The sequence below is a fragment of the Podarcis gaigeae genome, assembly GCF_964106915.1.
Source record: "Podarcis gaigeae genome assembly, chromosome: 12".
NCBI lineage: Eukaryota > Metazoa > Chordata > Lepidosauria > Squamata > Lacertidae > Podarcis > Podarcis gaigeae.
The window spans coordinates 45,985,169-46,009,695 of NC_139688.1; the positions used below are offsets into that span (position 1 = coordinate 45,985,169).

General features: G+C 46.2%; 1 protein-coding gene across 1 annotated transcript; it reads right to left on the minus strand.

Moving 5' to 3' along the window:
* Positions 1-8,757: 8,757 nt before the first annotated feature.
* On the minus strand, positions 8,758-23,706 carry MTURN (maturin, neural progenitor differentiation regulator homolog). Its single transcript, XM_083706131.1, has 3 exons — positions 22,862-23,706; positions 11,457-11,579; positions 8,758-9,323 (listed from the first exon to the last, which is right to left on the minus strand). The coding sequence occupies exons 1-3, from the start codon at positions 23,024-23,026 to the stop codon at positions 9,213-9,215; spliced, it is 399 nt and encodes a 132-aa protein (XP_083562257.1). The 5' UTR covers positions 23,027-23,706; the 3' UTR covers positions 8,758-9,212.
* Positions 23,707-24,527: the final 821 nt, after the last annotated feature.

Consider the following 24,527-nt stretch of genomic DNA (forward strand, 5'->3'; position numbering starts at 1 on the left):
GTTTGTTTTTCCGGTTGTGCAACGTTTGTTGCATTTTGTGTTATAATTGTAGAAAACTTAATAAAAATTATTGGGGGGGAAACAGAGTAAGGCATGGTGGGTTAGGCTACCCAAAGACATCCTGGGATACTGTGACCGAGCAAGAGAGGAGGAGCTGAGTATGGGGGGAGGAGGAAGCAGAGGTAGGTGGGCTACGTGCAGGAATCCCATGTCTTGCACAATAATAAAAGAGTTTATGAGGCTGGGACTGTTGCCAACTCCAATATTATAACAAAATTGTCAGGCTGCTTCCAGCGACTTTCATGGCTGGTTGCCTGGGAACATACAAAGACAAGGAAATGGTTCTTACTGTCTGCTTTTTATTCAGTACTTACAGAGAGAGGCTATAGAACCCAGCCTCTTGGATAATGGCGTGGTCCCGGGTGAATCTCCACCACCCCTGTCTCTCCCACTTCCTTACTTGTCACTTCTACGGGTGCTGCTAAGTGCCCTCTGTCTTTGAGCTCTTTCCAAGGCTCGCCAGGTTCTGGGAGAGGTGGCGTCTGGGATGCTTTCTAAAGACGCTGTGTCCGTCAGCTGTTGCCCCTCCCCCGGTGCTTCCTCGTTGTCACGCTCCGTTTCATGGGCAATCAAAGTCCTGGAAGGGGGTGTCAGGTCAGGGGGCAAGATGGTGGGGTGGGAGCAGGAACGGGGGTCCAGAAGCCAGGAAGCCAAGAGTCCAACCGTCAGAGAGCCGGGAGTCACGAAGACAGGGGTCCAAGGATCAAGAAGCAAGGAGTCAAACGCAGCAGAGCAGGGAATGTGCTGCTGTGGCAAAGAGCTGAAGGGAAATGCTGACCTTATAGCCCTTCCCAGCTCTTGCCACCAGGTGCTGTGAGTTACCAATCGGCCTCACCTGTGAGGCCGCACCTTGCCTCTTCAGAACAAACTTAGGAAGGCCCCACTCCTGCAAAGTCCTATTGGTCACAGGGCCTGGCTCCTGCACACACTCCTGACACTCGTCCTCTTCTTTCTCAACTTTCCTCCTGATCTGCCTCTGAGCTGTGACCTCCTTCAACCCCCTGTTGTAACTGTCTTCCTCCTCCCGGGAAGGGTCAAGCTGGGGAGACAATCTCCACCATTCCTCCTCTGCCCAGTCCGTGAAAATTTACACGGCAACTCTATGGGGCTGAGGACAGCTCAGCCACCACAAAGCATGCAGGGATAGGGCTGAGGTCCCCAATATTTTTTTAAAAAACAATTTTTTAATTCAAAATTAAAACAAAACATATTATCCAAAAACATATCATCCTTGTTTTCCCCCCATTTTTCCTTCCTCCCCCCACAAAACCCACCCACCCACCCCCACCCTCCTGACTTCCCTCAGTTCCAGTCTTTGGTTTCTCTGAGACTGCTGTTTTCTGCATGTTACAAAGTTGTATAGATCCTCAAACTATTTAGCTGATTATTATCACTAAACAGTTTGTGAATATTTATTCAAAACCTGACAAAGGATTCCAGTTCACTTTGTTGCGTCTTCAAATACTTTGTAAAGGGTCCCCATTCATCTTTAAAGTCACAGTTATCCTTGTCCCATAGCTTATATGTCAGTTTTGCCAGTTCTGCATAGTCCATCAATTTTTCTTGCCGTGATTCTTTAGAAGTCACCAATCTTGAAGGACCGGCCCTTCCAAGCCTCCCCACAGCAGCAGCAGGCCCCACTGAGCCTCCCCACACTGGTTGAGGGGCCTGCTGGACCTCCCCATGGGAGTGGAGGGCCTCCCCCTCCCCACTATGACAGTGGGCCCTGCTGGGTTTCCCCACGATAGTGGAGGGCCTTGCTGGCCTCCCTGCTGTGGCAGAGAGCATTGTTGGGCCTTGTGACCTCCTTCCGACATGTGTGACATCACACATATGATGTCACACACATTCAACGAGCCGCTTCAATGCTATGCCAAACTCAGGGACTCTGTATAACAGTAACTATAGGTAGGATGTTTCTCAAACTGTATAAATTTGTATGTGGGGGGGAAACACTGTTGATGCTGGTCTCATGAGCTTATCCCTCCGAACTTGAACCTTCGCCATTTAGGGCCACTAAAAAAAAAAAAAAATGAAGCATGCTTTGGCATGTCTGCTGAAAGTGTTTCCTATGCAGAGATTATCGCTGCATAGGAAAAAGTGCAACGCTTTGAATTCTCGGAGGTGGAGAGGGGAACTGTAGCATGAAGAATGTGACAAGCACTTTGATGGCAAGTTTTTTGATATTGAGCTACATTTTTAGATTTGATGGCCAGGCAGCAGGGAGAAGGCAATAATGGGTACGAATGCATCAATCAAAAGGGCACATCTTTTATTCAAGTTACCATTCTGGGGAGGCAATCTTTCAGATTTTTAGTCCCAAAAAGAAACGCGTCTTTGAAGAAGGAAACGCGAGTGCCAACGGATGCCCTACTTTCAGCGTGGCAAATGGTTCTCTCTCCTAGCAAGAGAGGTGCTGTTGCCGTTTTCACATGCCATGGTGCTTGGATCAATATCTGCATTAATAATAATAATAATAATAATAATAATAATAATAATAATAATTTTTATTTATATCCGCCCTCCCCAGCCGAAGCCGGGCTCAGGGCGGCTAACAACACTAAAACAGTGCAACATTATAAAAATTAATTAAAATAGAAATTGATGGCAACCATAAGCTAAAGTTTTGTAAAGATTGCCAAAGGAGGGAGTCAGGCTGCGCCCTGACCAAAGGCGTGGTGGAACAGCTCTGTCTTGCAGGCCCTGCGGAAAGATGTCAAGTCATGCAGGGCCCTTGTCTCTTGTGACAGAGCGTTCCACCAGGTTGGAGCCGCAGCCGAAAAAGCCCTGGCTCTAGTTGAGGCCAGCCTAACCTCTCTGTGGCCTTGGACCTTCAAGATGTTTTTATTTGAAGACCGTAAGTTCCTCTGTGGGGCATACCAGGAGAGGCGGTCCCGTAGGTACGAGGGTCCTAGGCCGTATAGGGCTTTGAAGGTTAAAACCAGCACCTTAAACCTGATCCTGTACTCCACCGGGAGCCAGTGCAGCTGGTATAGCACCGGATGAATGATCTCGCAGCGAAGACCCCGTAAGGAGTCTCGCTGCGGCATTCTGCACCCGCTGGAGTTTCTGGGTCAGTCTCAAGGGCAGCCCCACGTAGAGCGAGTTACAATAATCCCGTCTGGAGGTGACCGTCGCGTGGATCACGGCGGATCTTCATAAGTTAAATATGAAATCTCTTGGATTTTTTTAAAACAAGACTTTTACGGCCTAATTGCAGAGCCGAGGAGTGATAGGCCTTTGACAGGCAGCGGTGTCTTTACATCATCGTCCCGTCACAAGACACAAAGGGGATTTCGGGAAACTCCAGCCGATAATTTTATATGGCACTTCTGCCGCCTTCCGTTTGGTGCTATGAACATCAAGCCATTTTTCACACACAGACGGACAAATGTCGTCCATAAGATCCACTGGCTGAGAACAGATGGCCACTTAAATGCATGCTGGCTGCTGAAAAACAAACCACACGGTGCTTCTAACGCTTTGGTCTGACCATTTATTGATGGAGCTGCCTCTCCTTTGGCCCTTGTTCCTGTCGTTTCAAACCGTTTCACCGGAGACTACAGGCAACCCATTGGGCTAGCACTGTCTGGTGGGTCAGCTTTTAAGCACCACCATGTGTGGGATATAGCCAACTGTTTCATTCTGCTTAGCCCCTGGGCTTTGGCCGGTGAGAATGCTATCCAGGCTTAAGGTGGCCATTGGCAAAGGATGGCAAAGGCCGGCTAGCTGTTTCTGCTAGCAGCTACCATTTCCAGCTTTCCATGCTGCAGATGCCAAGGACAGTGGTACCTCGGGTTAAGAACTTAATTCGTTCTGGAGGCCCGTTCCTAACCTGAAAACTGTTCTTAACCTGAAGCACCACTTTAGCTAATGGGACCTCCTGCTGCCGCTGCGCAATTTCTGTTCTCATCCTGAAGCAAAGTTCTTAACCCGAGGTACTATGTCTGCGTTAGCGGAGCCTGTAACCTGAAGCGTCTGTAACACGAGGTACCACTGTAATTACATACCTTTCTGTACTTGCGGAGTTGTACAGGCCAGGAATGGTTCGCCCAGTGGGGTGGAGCCGCAGGAATAGCCTGCCAGGAGGGGGAAAGACGAGGTGGGACCAACTTGGGGCTGTGCGATTGTACCAGCAGTGCCAGACTGATTTCCTGTGCAGCCCTGGCCTTGTCCCTCCTGAAAATCATTGATGACGCTGCCAGGTGCCTAGGGTTGTGGCTCCTCTTCGTCAGGTGAGCTGCACCTGAAGCAGTGCATAGGGGCAGGCCGATGCAGGACATTTTGCTTCTTCCAAAGAAGGCAGACATCTGAAGGCAGCCCTGTTTAGGGAAGTTTTTAATGTTCGATGTTTTATCATATTTTTAATATTCTGTTGGGAGCTGCCCAGAGTGGCTGTGGAAACCCAGGCAGATGGGCGGGGTATAATTAATTAATTGATTGATTATTAGTTTACACAGAATATATTAGGCTATTGACAAAAAGAATACACACATCTGGATAGAGTGGTACCTTGGTTTTCGAACGTCTCGGGAAGTCAAATGTTTCGGTTTTCGAACACTGAAAACCCAGAAGTAACTGCTTCAGTTTTTGAACGCTTTTCGGAAGTTGAACATGCTACGCAGCTTCTGTATTCAATTTTTTGTAAGTAAATGCTTCTGGAAGTAAATTCTTCGGTTTTCAAACATTTCGGAAGTCGAACTATCTTCTGGAATTGATTATGTTCGGAAACCAAGGTATCACTGTATTAATATATGGTCATGTAACAGTTATTTTCTTTTAGTCTTGCTCATTCACATTTTTCTTTTTTCTCATTCTTTTATAAATGAAATTCTTCTAATAAAATACTTTTTTTAAAAAGACATTTTGCTTCTTGAGGCAAAGGGCAAGAGGTAACTTGTACTTCAATCCAGAAAGCAGCAAACTAATTTAGGAGATGCTGGGCAGGCTGCATGGTTCCCAGGTACCTCATGTTGCCTAATGATAGGACCGGCCCTAAGTAGGGGTGCGTTTATGGCAGCCTCTTCCCATCCCCTAACACCATTTGAAAGAGATCAGCTCCACCTCTGTGTGTCGCCAACGGTTTAAAAACTTTTGTCACTCCTATGTATGCCGGCAGCTTTCTGCGAGTCACCAGAATTAAATTTCTGGTTGTTGCTGGCAACCTGAATGCTCTGTTTAGGGACCCTTGCAGATGAGATTAGGCATGCTATCTTTGCAGACCACAGGATGGCTGATGGAGTCAGTGCAGCCCAACTGACTCCCAAGAACAGCATCTGGAGTCTGCAGCAAAGGCCAGCCTAGTCCTATAATGGACCAGCAGGCACCTGTGACATATGTTTCGCATCAATAAAACTATCTGATCAATTTCAGAGCAGATGGTTTTGATATTTTTTTTAAAAGGTTTTTATTAAGGATGGGTTCTGCTCTACAGATTAGGAACCATCTGTTTCTGAGGGCGAATTCGCACAACAAAATTATTTGCTCCTAGACATAAGTAGTCCTGATCTGCGTTCAGAAAGCCCCTCACTCGGGGCCCTTTCTCACCTCTTCGGCTGTTACTTGATGACTCCATATGCTAAAGGTAAAGGACCCCTGGACTGTTAAGTCCAGTCAAAGGCGATTCTGGGGTTGCAGCGCTCATCTCGCTTTCAGGCCGAGGGAGCCGGCATTTGTCCACAGACAGCTTTCCGGGACATGCGGCCAGCAAGACTAAACTGCTTCTAACGGAACGGGACACCATGACTGAAGCCAGAGCGCATGGAAACACCGTTTACCTTCCCATCACAGCGGTACCTATTTATCTATTTGCACTGGCGCACTTTTCAACTGACAGAGCAACGGGAGCTCACTCCATCGCGGGGACTCAAACTGCCAACCTTCCGATTGACAAGCCAAGAGGCTCAGTGGTTTAGACCACAGCGCCACCGTCCCTGCAGACTCCATATGACCTGCATGTGTGAACAGCGTCAGCTGAAATGAAATGGATGCTTTCCAATGGAGGCAGCTATCCAGAATTCAACTTGTCAATCATCCAATGTGTAGTAATCCAAGACAAAAGAAGGCTATACATCCCCACTTCCCAACTTTATCCTTCTATGTCAGGCATCACCAAACTTGGCTCTCCAGCTGTTTTGGGACTACAGTTCCCATCACCCCTGATCACTGGTCCTGTTAGCTAGAAATGATGGGAGTTGTAGTCCCAAAACAGCTGGAGGGCCAAGTTTGGCCATGCCTGTTCTATGTATATGGGCTCAGCTCTGCCATATAGCAGGAGGAACTGACCAACTTTGGGCAACACCATGAAGGGAATTAGGTGAAAGGCATCTCCAGGCCATTTTTTAAAGGGTGTATTCTGTGGCATGCCATGATGCAATAACAGGGCATTAGTGGTTGATTTAGACTGGACTGCTCACACATAATTATGTTTTATTAGTTGTTCTGGGATACTTCCCCAACATTACTGCGTGACTGCCATGCAGAGGGGAACTCTTGCACCACAGTACCCTGATCTGGGATCTCCAGATGCATCGTCTCTTGAGATACAAGTCCCCGGAAAAACCAACCCCCTTTTTATACCAGGTGGGGCACAAGTTGGGAGTGAATGAGAGGCCACTGAGTAAGTGAAGAAGAAGCTTCAGGCTGCTTTTAAGAGCTTGTCACTTGTCAGAAAGGGGTTGGAACTTGGAATGGGTAAAAGGATTTGGTTTAGTTGGAGGTTTTGTTAGGTTGTGAACCACCCCAAGATCTATGGGTATAGGGTGGTATACAAATTTAATAAATAATAATAATAATAATAATAATAATAATAATAATAATAATAATAATGTCAAAGCACTTTTGTCGGAGGAAAGATAACCCCGGCCCTGCAATTCCAGCCCAACTGGTGAACTGACCACACATCTGCTCCATATTATGGAGGAGCATTCAGACATGGGGAATAGTGCATTAGTTTCCCTGATTTCAAACAGCCCCAAATTTCATCACTTTTCAGGTCAAGGGGGCTGCAAAGGATTTTTCTCTGGAATCAAGCAACGCAGAAATGTGTGTGAAACATGCACTGTATTCTGTTAAGTTTTCTGAAAGTGGCTTTTGCATTGTGTGAAAGCTCAAATATAATTTGGAAATTAACAGGGAGATGGAATAAACTGCTGTGTGAACGCAGCCCAAGACAGCATTTGTGCATTTTAATTGTGAAGCCTTTATTGCTCACTATTTTGCAGCCTGGTCACATGTGAAAGGATAAGGTTGTGTGGTATGGTCCCCAGACCACTGCCTGGAAAACAGAGTGTCTTCAAAACCAAATAAGCTGTTCTAAGCGAAACTCATTCAGTGATGGGTTTGTTATCTCACAGCCTGGTTCCCATTGGTGATCAATTGCCCATGGCAATTAGATACAATGATCTGCGGTGGCTAATCATCTTACAGACTGATGGCTATACACTTCCACCGAAGTGATAAATGCAGTTATCAAGTGAAGAACTTCCAAGTGTGAACTTAACTGAGTGTAATGAACCACTGTTCTGAATAGACAGCATGCCACAATCATTTTGCACGTAATGGAAAGAAACGGTAGAAATGTACATATGCTGTTTCTATCTCCCGTGACTTCCAGTTAACTTTGGCTATTAATCGTTGCTCATTTGATTAAAAAGATTAAAAGGAGAAATTAGGTATTTATGAACATAAGGTAATTTTTTAAAGAATTTAGGAGATACTAGTTATCTGACTAACCATTTCCTGTGCAGGCAAATGATTAGGGAATTCCTCTCATTGTTGATTTATTGTACTGATAAATGTGGATTTGTGACCAACATGTCCAACATGTATTTTTAATTTATATTAATTTTTTGATAAAGCAGTATTTGGCTCAGCATCTGCTGATAATAAAATTCATAACCATAATATCTGAAAGCCTTAATATAAATCTCTATTCTGACCAACATCTGTAAATAAAGTGCTTCAGGCACTTAGGAAACCTATTATTGTTGAATTATTATTATTAGATCAATACTGATGTGTTTTGCAAGGAATTTCCACCTAATCCAATTATCTTTGTTCAAACTTTAGGGGTTCTTCTGCATTTATCACTGCTAAAACAGCACGAATTTAGAGATGTGATTGAATTGAAGCTAAGCACTTAAGAATCTCAAGCCCAGTGCAGTTGTAACATTCCCAATCTTGTATTTATGGCTAGAAGATAAGAGTGGTGGTCATTCTCCTTCACAAATTCTCTTCTCCCTTCCTATGGTAGTCTTAACCATGGTGCATCCTTTTGCTGGATAAGAACTAGCCATGATGAATTTACCAGGGTAAATTTTAACCAGGGTTGGCAAGCCAGCCTCCAACCCTGGTTTAAAGCCAAACCATGGTCAGCACACAGCCAGATATAATACTACACCAGTGTTAAACCAAACAATGGGAAAGAGGGTGGTATCCAGGCTGAAAAGGAATAAGAGTAGGATAAGTAGTGCGTGCAAGTTGCCTGATGACTCTCATTCCACCTGCACCGGGCCTCAACGATATCATAGTTAAAAGTGCATGTTTAAATCTTTCCCACTGAAAGCAAGGAGATTTTAAAATGCTTCATTTTGGCTCAGTTGCACCCTTTGCTGGAACATTAACCATTCAGTACATTAACTAATAGTCTAGTTCTGTTTATAATATATATATAATAAAAAGAGAGATCTCTAAGACTGAAAGTGCAGATTGCATTTATTCTCTGCATGGATGGTCCTCTGTAAGGTCACGCAAGTACTTAACACACCAACCAAATAGTTCCTACATTCAAATCACATTCACGTCAGTGAAATGTTAATTCTATACAAACAAATAAAAAAATGATAATAATTAAAACAAAACAAAACAAAACAAAAGACAAGTCAGCAGGAAGAAAAGAAAAACCCTAGTTCTAAGTTAACAATGGCAGAACGCTACTGAGACAACACCATAGAAACCTCACTGAAGCAGGAGTTAAATTCAGGCCACTTCTTAGCAAAGCTCATCACAGACTTTGAAAAATATTGTTGTTTTCTTTAAACTTTGGGTTTGGGAGTCAGATTTTCCAGTGTGATGCGTCATTCAAAAATGCTAATGCGGAAGCATAGCGATCCCACCTGGTAGGATAAAATATATTTCAATTCCTCTGAAAATTACTGCTGACTGACACCCATCTGCTGGTGATCGGCTTCCGCCTCTTCTTCTTCCACATCTGCATTATATTCTTCAAACGCATCATCGTCTACATCTGGAAGCCCCAATAGCTATTTATAAAGACGACAGAAATAAAATTGTGAGTGTAATACAAAAGGGCAAAACAACTAGGCAACAGCACTGATGTTCTAAGTCCAAGAACAAACTGAGGATGTGGTTATTTGCAACACCACATAAAAGGATTTAAAATTGGGGGAAAGAGTGTAGTAGCTCAGTGACTCGTGGGCCAGAGAGGGCCAATTCACACATTAGGCAGCAGTTGACTTGGTTTGTTCCTAAGATACTTATCAATAAAATGAGGCCAGCTCCAGCTCCCTGAATGAGCACACCTGTAGGTTGCTGAAGTTTGTAGACACCTCTGGTTCATTTAGTTTTCGCACATCTTTGGTGTTAATAATAATTAAAAATGTGTAAAGAAACCCAGGCACATAAACCTCCTTTCTTCACAGCAATGGGGGCTGCCATACCTGTTGAGGGAAATCTTCCCTTTAAGAGCTTTAGATACCAAAGTTAGCTCTGCAAACCTGGAGATCTGTTGATAATACTGGGCCATTAGTCTGACTCTAATGCATTCATGCAGCCTTGTAAATAAGCCTGCAGACAATAGTAGCCTGCTAGGTGCTAGGCTGTGTCTCCAGCAGAAGTAGAAGGAGGAACTGTTATGCTAGCTTCCCAGCAGGTGAGTTCACTGTTGCTTACCAGGAGGGAGACAGGTGAAGAAGTTAGCACAGTGCAAATACACTATATTGCTTCCTGTAGTGCTCTTGCACTGTGCTGACCTCCTTGCCGCCTTGCTCCTCATCCCAGCAAGAAACACTGACTCACCTGCTGGGAAGTTAGCCAGGAAGCCCCCTCTTCTGCATACAGCAAGGAAACGCAGCACACTTAACAATGTAGTGAAAAAGAAAGATGACATCTTTCAAGGGCTGGTGGAGAGAGGACAGAACAGAGGGTTGGATCAACAGACAACCAGGAAACCAAGTGGACTGGAGGAAGGGGAAGAGAAATCCCTCTGCCAACGCCGCCACCAGCCTGTTCACTTGTTCCGTGTGGAATTCCTGGTTGCCTGTAGCTACCAGGTCAGTTGTTAAAGGCAAGGTTGTGTTCAGAGCAGGATAAAAGGTGAATGTGACGTCTGGCCTTAAATGGCACTGCTGCCCATTCACTTTTAACAAAACTAACTTCCACGTAAGTGAGTTTTGGGGTTGTGATATTTTGATCACCAGGCTGGAAGCGGCCCTATGGAGAGCATCTAATGCAAGCCCTACAATGTCAAGATTGCCTAGGGTTAAACCATAACTGAGAGATGCACATTCGGGGCCAAGCTCCCATCAGCTGCAATAACATGTCAGCAACATCTTCAGGGCACCCCTGTCATACAGGATGGGTGCAACTATGGCTCCCTCTGTGCTTCCATCCTGCGCTACTCCAGACACATGAGAAGCAGGGGAGATCACATGGCAGGGGCTGACAAGAGAATCACTTCCTGTGGCTGTGTGCACCTAGGGAAGATGCCCCTATGGAGAGTAACCACAGTTGTCCCGCTGACCTGAGGTTCCTAGTTTAGCATTACTGGAGCGGCGCAGGCAGAGAAAGACTGGGGAACCTGAAGCTCCACCTGTGGTTGTTGGACACCAAGTCCCATCAGCCTCAGCTGCCATGCCCAAAGGTCAGGGGTGATGGGAGATGAAGTCCTACGGTCTCTGGAGGGCCACTGCTTCCTCATTCTTTGGACGGAGGAGCAACACGCCTGATTCTTCTTAGTGTAATGTTTTCTCAGGGGGAAAGAGCACGCTCAGTTCTCCACCCTTTTCAATTTCAGTAGATTGTGAAATTTCACAACAGAGGTGCCAGGAAATAATTCCACATCAGAGTCTGCCAGCACAGCCAACTACTCTAGTTCTTTAGATGCTGCATGCTGAAATAATAATAAAAAATGTGTGTATCAATTCTCATATGGGATGGACGGGCCCTTTTGAGTTGCTTTCCGTCCCAGCTGGGAATGTCTGTTTGGAAAACGGGAGACAGAAAAATAAAGCTCTTAAAAATAAACTTACGCTTATACACATTTATGTGTGATGATGGGAAACGATCATGGAAGCGTGTGGTGTTTGTGGTCTGGCGTGTTGAAAACAAAACCTCTTAATGCAATAAAGCCAAAGGGTAAAAAAATGGGCACTTACAGGTCTGAATGATTTGAAGACTTTTTCCAGTATTTCATGCAGTGTCTTTTTACCACAGGAGGAGATGTAGTCCTGCGCCAACTGTAGGAAAGGCAAGCAGTCCTCGCTTTCACTCCAGACGTGCTGCAAAGGCAAGCCATGACAAAGCAGGGGTTAATCGTGCTGGCAGGCAGTGAAGTTTAAAAAGCAATAAAACTGTTATGGAGAGATTCTGGAGCTGTAGAGTGATCTATAGAGAGCTGTGGGGATGAACAGGTTAAAACCCAGGAGCCTTAACCCAATGGCAGCCCCCATCTAACTCTCTGCTGACCAGTGGCTATGTGGTTGCATACAAATCCTCCCTCTGCCATAGATTTAGCGTTGCCACATATATTTGAGGGATTTTTACTCTGCTCTCCAGCCACATGGTGACTTACAAAGTGCAACTGTGAGACGGTCACTGCCCTCAAGCTCATGACACAAAAGGAAAGGGAATGGGGAGGGGAGAGGGGGAAAAGCAAGCTCAAGCACCAAGTCGAAGTAGCAGAATTGTTATACAGTGGTACCTCGGGTTACATACGCTTCAGGTTGCATACGCTTCAGGTTACACACTCCGCTAACCCAGAAATAGTGCATCAGGTTAAGAACTTTGCTTCAAGATAAGAACAGAAATTGGGCTCCGGCAGTGCGGCGGCAGGAGGCCCCATTAGCTAAAGTGGTGCTTCAGGTTAAGAACAGGACCTCCAAAACGAATGAAGTACTTAACCCGAGGTACCACTGTATTGGGTGGTGCCTCCAGATTGTCAGCATTTTGGAGGAAGGAGTCAAGGGCATATCAGAATTTTAGGTTTGTGCACCTAAAATGGATTAAAGTGCTGTGTCACCCTAGTGCAGGGATGCAGAATCTCTCCCCCACTGCCCAAAATTGGCTTGGCCTAGATCCCAATTTGGCCCATGAGGCACTTTCCCCAGCCCATGTTGAAATTCCCTGGCCCTCTTCATGCTTGCTGTGTTATCCCAGAGGTGCAGGAAAAGCCACCATTGATCAACGAAGCCACTGCCCATCCCCTGACAGGCAGTGACTTCAAGTCTGATCAGTGGCAGCTTTTTCTGCACCTCTGGGGTAACACAGCAAGCAGGAATTTGCACACAGAAGCTCCTGTGTTGGTCCTGGACCTCCCTTCCCTCCTGCACTGGCAGCCATGTGTCTTGGTGAGCAACGTAGCTAATGAAGAGAGCTGAGGGCCAGCACCAGAGGTTGGCACTGACAGGCACCTGCAGAAGCCACATCTCAGGATGTGGCCCGCTGCCCATCCATGAAGCCAGCAGTCCTGCTGCACCTTCACCTTGCTCTCAGTTTCTGCTCACGTGACCTCTGCGAGGAAGTAAGCAATGGCAGGGGCAAGGAGAATGAGCTGTAAGTTCTACTTGCCTCTTCAACCTTTGGTCCTTAGATGTTGCTGGACTACGACTCCCATCACCCCAGGCTGCTGGGGACTGTGGGAGTTGTAGTTCAATGCTATATATGAGGAGCCAAGTTGAAGAACATTGCTTGCCGTACAGACTGGCTTCCAACAAAGAGGGCAAGCAAATGGGGAGTGGTGTGGTGGACGGGAATTAGCTCCTTAAGCCTTCTCACTGAAAGATCCCCAAAATTTGAAGGCAGCATTGGGAAATGACCAGGATGTGATTGGGCAGGAATGATTCCGCCCTCACAAAGAATCATCTTGATTTCTCCAGCTTTTTGATTATACACACAACATTTTACTCCCATTATAATGTCCCCTCCAGTTATCACACTCAACCACCCTTTTATTCCCTATGCAACTCTCTACTTCAGATATAAATTCACATCCAATACATAGCTACAGCATTGATCTAGCCACACCTGCAGTCTTTCAGAACAAAGAAGCAGAATGTTAATTAGTGCAGGCGCTTAATTAGGTTACAAACTGACTTGCTGGTAGGGTTCAAAATGCAGAGGGGCTAATCAGAGTCAGTGCGGTTCAGTGGATGAGTGCTGGATCAGGACTCTGGAAACCAGAGTTCAAATCCCAACTCATCTGTGAAGCTCAGTGGGTGACCCTACTTTGCAGGGTTGTTGTAAATGTAAAGCAGGAGTTGAGAGACATGTGCACCACTTGGAAGAAGGCTAAAATGCAATTAATACCGTCTATGAAATATCTATCCATCCATCCATCCATCCATCCATCTACCTACACACACCCACACCCACACACACCCTCACGTTTGTGTGTCTCCATCCCTTGGAAACAGAAGGCCTGTCTTATGTAGGTCACCTCAACCTCTAACAGCCTCCTCTATCCAGGAGTAGCCCCAAGCTAAGTACCTGCTCCCTTAGAGGAAGTGCAACGCTATCCAGAACAGGCAACCACCATACCTTCCAGATACGTGAACTACCTGTCCACAGAGCCTCCATCTTTCTAGGGTTCAAACTCAGCTGTTGGCAGATGTCAGCTGAAAATATTGGCACTGCCTCTGAACCAGGATGGCCAGCCCACCATAACCAGGTGGCATGTTGTCTCCAAAAGGAGACAGATCTAAAGAGGATTAATTTCAAAGTCGTTTCTGAAAGGTTTGTTACATAAGCACATTTGCAATGAGATTCCCAATGATAAAAGCATATAGGTATAAATAGCTTTTACATAAAATCTGTCCTGTATTGCCAGTATCAGCTCTATACAGTTCATATAGTCAGCAGAAGAATTGGGAAGCAGAGATTTTCCTAGACTGGAACATCTCATGTAATCTTTGGAGATTGCATGTCCGAATTTGCCTCCATGAAAAATGCTGCATCATGGATGATGCTGAACAAGTCTCCCCGAGGTGCTATTTTCAGTTTCTTTAAGGATTCCTCCACCCACCCCACCAGGCACCATCCCCATTTCCATTGGTACAATCTGGAAAAAGGCTTTATCACTGGCAAATGTTTACCACTCAGTTCTGCTGATTGCATAAACTGGCTCTAGGAGGAAAGCAAGCAATTATGTGTGAAAACGAGACAAAAATCTCAAGACTATGTTTTGAACAACGCCAATATATTAACTTTTACATGTCAAGAACCCCAGATTTTAGGTCCAGGGCATCTGCACATAGAATATTTCAAAGCGGGACGAATCATGTTACCCCTACTCTTCCTGTAAGCGTTACAGTCTAAATATATGGCACTCCCCAGGTACTTTTTCAGTTTCCAGTTTTTCACAAGGAAAAATAGGTGTCAAGCTATTTTTTATTAATACTTCATTGTGAATATTAGAACATTTAAGTTTGCCAGCTGCGACATACGAGCAAAATCAATTTCACGTCTCAAGCAAAATCCAAAGAACAGAAAGAAAATTACACAAGGATCACATCAAAGACCTAACTGAAAGCACGTTATACAAGATCATACGCAAACATTATTTAGCAGAGTACACAAACCCACACAACTATGAAATACAACAAATGCCACTCAGTCTCCACCCCTAGATTACCATGGTTTGGCGGTCAAGAAATGCACTTTACTGTAGTCTTATTTCTTTGTTCTCCCTCTGCTCTAAAGTATTTCCATCCTATTTTTTGGAGCTAACATTCTTATGCATTTGCAATGGCACTTTTGCAAGCCATGGTTTGCTCTAACCGCAGTTTGCAACGTGGTTAGAAGTGGGTCTACAAATTATGCAATGCTAAACCATGCTTAGCTCTAAAAAGGGAAAGAAAGGGAATTCGCAAAGTTGGAGGAGGGAAGGTGGAGAGGTATGAGACCCCACAGGCCACCTCTGCTTTGCAAACCATGGCTAGGCAATTAGAAGACTCACACTACACTGTGCCCAAGGTGAAATAAATTAGGTAAATAAATTAGGTTCTCTATTGCAGTGTTTCCCAACCTTGTGCCTCCAGATGTTTTTGGCCTACAACTCCCATCATCCCTAGCTAGCAAGACCAGTGGTCAGGGATGATGGGAGTTGTAGGCCAAAAACATCTGGAGGCACAAGGTTGGGAAACACTGCTCTATTGTACAAAAAGTTTATGAGACGCCTTAACAATGACCCATATTAAGTACCCTGAAATACCTAGAGATAGTTAGAATTCTTCATGTTGTTTGCTTCCTGACCACCTGTGGCACAGAAGCTCTGCTAGAAAACAAAATGGATCCCAAAGTGCCAACAGAAGTGGGAACTCTGTTAACATGTTGAATCAGACAAGCTTCATGCTACGTTGAAGTCTCTGCCCATTGCATGTCCCAGTCTAAGCTCTCTGGCTCATCTATCACCTGGGGGACGTGTGCAAAGGGAGTTTAGCTTCATTCGCGTCCAATTCACAAAGGAAAACTGTCAACTCAGCGTCAGAAAGACTTAACACTACACGGATGTAACAGGAGGCAGTTTTGCTAAGCAACCCACGGAAAACCGAACACAACTGCAACAGCAAAGTGAGAATAAAATGAGGGTTGTGAGAAAACACACACACAACTTTTGGCCCTTTATGAGATCGCTTTTCCTCTTACAAGCTGTCAGATGAAGTGTACTCTGCAAGACTACACGTCTTGTTAACTTCAGCTGACCTGAAATTTGAAATAATCAGTGGTGCATGCCTGTGTTCCATAGAAAATCTTCCTTTTCTTCTCTGAAAACAAGACCAAGACAGCTTAAAGACAACCTGGCAGCTTAAAGGTTTTTTCTCAACCAATTCAGGGCTCCTGAGTGCTGTTCTTTATCTGATTACTTATTTCTCTTAAGCCCACCTATCCAGCTTGCAGACAGCAGAGTTCTCTTCATGGTTCCTAGAGCATTTGTGCAAGAACATGCTGATACCAGTGGTTCAGCACAAAGAACATGGGCTGGATACAGAGTTTATCATGTTTGAAACACAGCTATTGAAATTAACAGGACTTAAAGAAAATGCTGTGTGAAATCAAAATTGGTGTTTTCATGAATGCCACTAACTCAGCTGTATAGTCAATATTGTACAAAAGCTTTAACTGCCAGTGGAAAAGGTAAGGGGGGACCTAGACACTTGAGGGGAGTCAAACCGAAAATTGAGTGGTACATGATAACCTTTCATAACTTCTGTGACCCAACAGCAGGGTCAGAATCTTCCACCTGCCTCTCAGAAATGTGTGTGGCTGGATATGAACTCCAAACATTATTGGCCATTGGCTTGAAAACTACAGCTGCCAAGACCTAAGCAACACATGAGGCTTGTAATGTGCTATTAATTTTTATTGCGAATCTGTAAAATGATTTCCAACACCCCTGCTTCTGTTGCAATGTTGGTGTTTCATGGTAGACACCTAGTCCGTGTTTTCTTTTGGTTATTATTATTATTCATTTCATTTCTATACCGCTTTATATTTTTGGTTGGTGTTCTATGCTTGATCTTGTTAGTTTTATATTTTATTTGTTTGTATACTTAGCTACTGAAACTTATTATTATTCACAAGGCAGTGTTTCTATATCAACTCTCATGTTGCAAATGCACACTTAAAAATGCAAACAAACAAAGCCACACTCTGCTGTTGTTGTCTGGAAGCACTAATCTGATGCAGCTAACTACCCAGCCAAGGGCAGGAATAGCAGAGTTGGGCCAGCAACAATCACTATTCCATCTTGGTAGGGGGAAGAATGAAATTCTCAAATGGAAACACTTGGGATGGGAGGGTCAATAGCAACACCCGTCTACATTTTCACAAGCCATGGTTTATGAAGGTGCGGGCCAAAGTCCCAATGACACCAGTGAGCAAGAAGACAGATCTAGCATGGAGAGAATGAGTGATATAAACATGCAAGTGTGCATAGGACCCAAGATGCTGCAAGGATGGAATGTTTTAGAGCAGGCATGTCCAGTTCCCAAGAGACTGCGATCTACTCCAAGTCTTTAAATAAAACTGACAGTGATCTACCCATTGTCACTGGAGGGAGGAGGATCGTGGGTGGGGTGGGTGGATTGCCCAGAGTTGCTGAGCTTTTTTTTTAAGGAGAATTGTACAGAGTTTTTAAGCTTTTCCACCCATAACTTTTTGTACACGATAAGGATCCCGTGGTCTACTGGTTGAACATCCCTGTTTTAGAGGGTAAGGTAAAGGTAAAGGTACCCCTGCCCGTACGGGCCAGTCTTGCCAGACTCTAGGGTTGTGCGCTCATCTCACTCTATAGGCCGGGAGCCAGCGCTGTCCGCAGACACTGTAGCCAGCGTGACAAGCTGCATCTTGCGAGCCAGCGCAGCTCACGGAACGCCGTTTACCTTCCCGCTGGTAAGCGGTCCCTATTTATCTACTTGCACCTGGGGGTGCTTTCGAACTGCTAGGTTGGCAGGCGCTGGGGCCGAATGACGGGAGCACACCCTGCTGCGGGGATTCGAACCGCCAACCATGCTATCGTTTTAGAGGGTACTTGTGCTAAAAACAGCATCTGATCTAGTTTGGCACATACAATGCTTCAGGGACGAAGAGGAATAGCTCTTCATGGCTTCAACATGTACAGAATGGTCGTGTGAATTGGCAACGAGACATAAGCCTTCAAATCCATGTCTTTAAGAAACAAGGCACAAAGCAGCCCAGATGTCGTTCTAGCCACTCAGTTGATTATTTTATTGTAAGACTGTTAATCAACCAAATATTTATTTGGCCTGGCTGCTGTTGTGGGGTTTGTTTGTTTTTGCTTCCAGTTGCCAGAAAAGCAACAGGCAAGGTTGGTTTTCCACCATTCAGGCAGTTAAAAACACACAACAAAACTATATAACTTGGAAAGGATAGAGACAGGTTTTGTGTGAACTCCTTTGGACCTTCCAAAACCACGACATCACCCTTGGATTCACAAAACTCCCATTAGGCTTTCACCCAACAAGGCCCACACTTGGCTCTGCCCCCTAATCCCAAAGGTCCACTTAGTGGTTGAACCTTCCCAGGAACCACAACTTTTAAAATCAAAATCTGGCAACCCTAGCCAAATATGGAGCCCTAGTTCTTAAGGAAATCAACTGTAGGCTGCTTTCTGTTAAGCAGATCCAATGTTTCAAAACTTTCAAATGAACTTTACAAAGCATAACCCACTAGACAGAACTGCATTATCATAGCAGTAACGTTTTCGCCTGCTCTCCATTTTTACCCTGCAAAAGCCCTGGCAAAGTGCCTAGTGTCATTGAGAACGCTGTCCTGGGGCCAGTTATTATTATCAAAAAAATAAATTTTATTATCCATTTTCATCTATGAGTAATTCCTCTCTTTGGGAATTCAGAAGAAGTCTAGAAACTAGGCTGTGATAATTAGCAAAGTCTCCAATTACACTAAAAAGCCAAGGGCAGGCGTGCGAGAGACCTTCCATCTCAGACTGTCACAAGAACATAGGAAGTTAGTTTCTACTGAATCAGACCATTGGTCCATCTAGCCCCATATTGTCCACACTGACTGGCAGAGGCTTTCCAGGGTTTCAGGCAAGCGGACTCTCCCAGAGCTACCTGGAGATGCCAGAAATCAAACCTGGGACTTTCTGCACGCAAGACAGATGCTCTACCATGAGCTACAACCTTTCCCCAACTGTGCTGTACTGTACAATGTTCCACAGAACTGCCCCAAGACCAACACTACACCATGCTAGTTCTCTGAGTCTCAAGCTCTCTTTTAATTATTTTGGCCTTTTCCACAAAGGGGCTTTCAATGATCAGCTTGTCGTGAAAAGAAATTGCAATGAGGTGCAGCACGGCTTCTGAGTCATGGGCATACTTACAGAGTGGCAAGCCCTATTCCCCCACGGGAATGTACTTAAGACAGCAAGGCTTTTCCAGTGAAATTGATGTGGCCCACCTTAAGCCCATGGGAGATGGTGAGCTAGAAATAAAAACCCAGTAATTCCCCCTAATAGATTAGATGCAGACTTAAACCATGCTCCGAGTAGGCCCATTGAAATCAAGGAGACTTGCATTAGCCATTGCTAAATTAAGTGAGTTCAACGGGTCTCTTCTATGCACAAATGAGTCTGGCGCCACCAACTCAAAGGGCCACGTTCATGCCATACATTTAAGGCACTATGACGCCACTTTAAACCGTCATGGCTTCCCCCAATGAATTCTGGGAGCTGTCATTTGTTAAGGGCGCTGGGAGTTGTTAGGAGACCCCTAGTCCCCTCCCAGAGTTCCCTGTAAAGAGGGATTTATTGTAAAATGACTTGGACAACTGTAGTTCTGTGAGGGGAATAGGGGGTCCTAAGTTCAGCACTCATAACTGGCTACAGCTCCCAGAATTCTCTGGGGGGGAGCCCTGACAGTATCACAGTGCTTTAAATGTATGGTGTGATTGTGGTCCTAGTGAAGGCCCATTCATTATTTCTGCCAGGAAAAACATAAGAAGCCACCACCTGCCTGGATTCTGCTGCAGCCAAGAGGCCGCCAAAATGGAAGAAGAAGAAGCTGCATCCCCTCAGAAAAGAATTTTCTCTAGATCCTCCAGAGTAACAAATTTAAGATATTCGTCTCAGGAAGCCCCTCGTGGAACTAAATGATACAAGGTTGCCCCTTGGGGAGAGGGCAGTTATCCTACTGACTCCATTTTATCACAACACATTCTCCACTGGGTAGGGTGATAGCAATGCACCCATGCTATTAGCCAAACTTCTGATGGAGGTGAAATGGGGCAGACCTACACTTTGCTGCCCCATCCTTTGGTACCTGCCTTCTGAGAGAAAAACAGCAGATTCTGGGAAGAGGTTTTGAATATGCTACCTACAGGGCTGGCTCTTGATTGCAAACCACCATCACTCAACTTACTCCTTTCTATTACTTCTGTGGACAAACACCGGCTCCCTCAGCCTGAAGCAAGATTGAGTGCCGCACCCCAGTCTCCTTTGACTGGACCGTCCAGCGATCCTTTACCTATTGCCTTTTAATTCTGGCCAACCTGCCAGTGACCACAGCAAGCAGACTCCATTTTACATATGATCTGGAAAGGACGATGCTCCCAGCAATAGGAATCCTAAGGATTGCATTCTCTGCCCTTTCCCTCCTACATCATCATCCCACACACACCCAGTTTCTATTCTTCCTGTTTAGTAGCAGTAAGTGACCCCGTCCTTGCTTACATTGCTGCAACCCCAGGCGTGCTAGGAGGTCCTTTCCTCTAGCAAGCCATGCACAGAGCGATGCTTGCAATTTTCCCCCAGCCCACCCCCCAGGGTAAATGCAAGGCAGGAACAACATGGGAACTGTACCCTTCAAGGCCTGGCGTTTCCTCTAGGTGAGAAGGATGCACAACGCTTTCAGAAAAAGGAGTACCTTGAGCTTCACTATCAGATCTCTGGAGCTTCAACGCTCTGAAAGATGGAGATGCCCTCAACAGATCACATGAGATCCGCCAAACACAGCCCAACCACGGGACTCAAGACTCCTGGTTTGCCGACCAGTTCCTACAGGTAAATTCCAGAATTGTCTAAGATGAAAGGGGAAGCGCCTGACCTCATACCTAGGAGGTTACACATTACTGAGAGGAGAGACACTCTGCACAAGCTCAGAGATGCTCTTCTCTTGTTTACAACAGAAGATCAGTTTCTGAGCTCTGGGCACAGTCCTGTGCCTAAGATTTCAGGTTAAAACTGCAGAGTGGAAGGAAAGGAGGACCTTTTTCTGCCACCCCACTTCCAGCTACTCTCTGAAGACTGGAGATGAGACCCTCTTAAGAATATTAGAGGTGTGGACAGGGAAAGGACTGGACCATGTGAAAAACAAACACAGTATTTTTGCTGCAGTTCATTCATTTTCAGCTTTGTATTCTTATTATTAAAAAAGCACACCTAGACGTTCCGTTGTTGTGCCCATAACCTTGGTTTCAGGTGCCACTGGGCTCCTAGTTTTCATAGCTCCATTTCTAACACAGCCCTTGGGGTCCCTTCCAATGTTACAATTCCATGATTCTAGGAGGGGAGAATAACAACGCAGGTTTCCTTGAGCTCCTTGGAGAAAAATACCGGCTGGAATTGAAATAAATAAACATAAGGCCTAGCGGTCAAAAGAAGCCCCAATGTTTTAATTGTTCTGCTGCCTGGGGGGGTTCCTTTGGGAGCAAGGACGAGATATAAAAATAAATTAAGCGAGGGGCCAGTGCTTGCCAGAATAAAAGGATGCACACCTTGAGGCAGATGATGCCAGCTCTGAGACTCCTTCCAGGTGGGGAAATCCATCACTCCCAGGCAAAGGAGCCAATGTTAACCTCCCAGCCCAAAGATGCAAAGACACCTCAGCCCAAAGATGCAAAGATGAATGTGAGGCGCAAATGCACTTGGTGACTTAAGTCCCCCCCCCCCCCCCAGCTCCAAAAGCAGATGAAATCCCAAGTGCTGTGAGTGTGGATGGCCAGACTGGAACCATGAGGAAGGCTGAAAAGGCTGAAAGGCCCAGAAGGGCCAAAATCCCCTTTTCTCTCTCTGTGCTCCCCCACCTCACTATCAGGGGTGCCAACTTGAATTAAATATTGGAAGCGCAGGGAAGCCCCGCCCTACATAACTGATCCCATGACACCACTCTAATAGCAATGCCCATCAACAATATTTCAGATTTTTTTTTGGGGGGGGGGAGCAAAGACACCTCAGCCCCATGGTTTCCAACATGGGGCACACGCCCCACAGGGGGGACAATTTGATTTGGGTTTTTTTTGGGGGGGGGAATTTGAGAATGAGTTATTAACAGTGAACGGCCTTTTAGGCTTCCTCCATGTGAACAATTCACTTCTTGAACAGTGGCGTAGCGTGGGTTGTCAGCACCCAGGGCAAGGCAAGTAATTTGTGCCCCCTAACCCGTGGATTTGCGCCCCCTAACCCGTGGATTTGCGCCCCCTAACCCTAACCCCCAGATGTTGCGGCCGGCCCCCCCTGCACCCCCCACGCTACGCCACTGTTTTTGAATTATATGGGGGGGGGGAACGCATCAGGATTTTAGAGATGCTAAGGTGGGGCATGGCCCCCAAAAAGGTTGCCTCTGCCCCTAGGTCTTGGCTCCTGTGCCCACTCTTAAGAAAGAATCCCCACCCAAAGGTGAGAATAATAATAATAATAATAATAATAATAATAATAATAATAATAATAATTTGTTGTTATTATTATTAGTAGAAGTAGTATTAGAAAAAATCTCCCTTAAAGAAAAAAAGAGACACAGCAGGGAAAGAAACAGAAAGGGGCTCCCTGGTCTTTCTCTCCCTCCCTCCCCCCCCCCATTTTTTGTGCGTCTTAGGGGTCAACTCCATGGGGCTCGCGGGTGGGGGGGGGGGCTCCGAAAAGGAAAAAAAAAAGTTGACGTCCGTGGCCATTCAAAGCATGTCGCGTCACCTGATGGGGCGGGGCTGGCCTGGCCTGCCCCCCCCCTCAATATTTTATTCGAGTTGTGGGGGGAGGGGGAGGGGAAAGGACACCCCCTGAGGGGGCTCGCCGCCGCCTGTGTCTACTTACGAAGCTGTCCCCTCCGCAGCCGTTGTCCGGGCACAGCACGTAGAAGGAGACGCCCGGGTCGGCGTAGAAATCCATCCTGCGCTCCGTCTCCTCGGTGGCGATGAGCTCGAAGGGGGTGCGCGAGCACCATTTGTCCGCCGCGTCCGCCAGCTGCTGGAAAGCCATCGCCTCAGGCCGCCGCCGCCTCAGGCCGTGTGTGGGGCTGACGGGACCCGCTTCCTCCTCCTCCTCCTCCTCCTCCTCCTCGGGGTTTACTCGGCCGGAGCTGCTCCTCCCTCAGGCGCTGCTGTTGCTGCTGCGGCCGCCGGGCTTCGCATTCCCGGTTTACATGCTGAGGGGACGACGGCCGCCTTCCACCCCCCACCCTGCCCGCCACCCGCCCTCTCTTCTTCTTCTTCTTCCTCCTCTTCCTCTCTTCCTTTCCCGCCTCAGCAGCCCGGCATAGGGGCTCCTCGGTCGCTCCGCCTCGGCCGGATGCGGCCGGATCCTGCTGGATCTCGAGGAGAATGAGCCACCCGCTCGCCCCTCTCGGGTTCGGAGCCTTGGCGGTGCGCACGCGCAAACGCGCAGATAGGGGGAAATAACGGGAACGAACGGCCGTTCGCGGCGGCGGCGGCGACGCGAGACTCGGCGGATGTCTTTCGCCGCCTGAAAGGGGAGACGCCCTCAGAATATCGCGCGGGGCGGCAGCCCAGGGGAAGGCGGAGCAGCCCCGATCCTGCAGAAACGCCGCGGGGTTTTCCAGCCGCGCTCCCAATTCTGCTAAGGCAGGGGCTGAAAATAATCCAGAGGAGAGCGGAACAGCAAAAATCCCAGGCCTAGGTCACTTTTTGTTTCAGCCGTGTGTGTCTGTGTGTGTGTGTATATATATATATATAGAGAGAGAGAGAGAGAGAGAGAGAGAGAGAGAGTTTGTGTGTGTCTGTGTGTGTGTGTATTGATCTATAGGTCAATTTGTTTCAGCCATATATATATATATATATATATATATATATATATATATGCAGTATGTATATATGAGTGCGTATATATATAGAGAGAGAGAGTGTGTGTGTGTGTGTGTGTGTGTGTGTGAGTGTGTGTGTATTGATCCATAGGTCAATTTGTTTCAGCCATACATATACATACATACATACATACATACATATATATATATATATATGCAGTATGTGTGTGTGTGTGTGTGTGTGTGTGTATATATATATATATATGCAGGTTTTGGTGTCCTCGGGTGTCTTCCCGTGTAAAAGTTGGGGTGTCTAGGCGACGTTTCGACGAGGTCTCACTCGTCATCTTCAGGCTGGTGCTTTCGGTGCTGAAAGCCGAAAGCACCAGCCTGAAGATGACGAGTGAGACCTCGTCGAAACGTCGCCTAGACACCCCAACTTTTACACGGGAAGACACCCGAGGACACCAAAACCTGCATTCCTGTACCCGTGAAAATCTACGAAAGCATATATATATATATATATATATATATGGCTGAAACAATATATATAGCTGAAACAAAAAGTAACCTAGGCCTGGGATTTTTGTGGCATGAGTGTGTATATACAGTGGTGCCCCGCAAGACGAAAAACCCGCTAGACGAAAGGGTTTTCCGTTTTGGAGGCGCTTCGCAAAACGAATTTCCCTATGGGCTTGCTTCGCAAGAAGAAAGCCCATA

Excerpts from the sequence above, each read along its gene's own strand:
- MTURN (XM_083706131.1), bottom strand. The coding sequence starts at position 23,026 with ATGGCTTTCCAGCAGCTGGCGGACGCGGCGGACAAATGGTGCTCGCGC. Across the intron at positions 11,580-22,861 it reads GCTGCGGAGGGGACAGCTTC|CACGTCTGGAGTGAAAGCGA; the intron begins GTAAGTAGACAC and ends TTGCCTTTGCAG. Across the intron at positions 9,324-11,456 it reads TCTTCAAATCATTCAGACCT|CTATTGGGGCTTCCAGATGT; the intron begins GTAAGTGCCCAT and ends CTTTATAAATAG.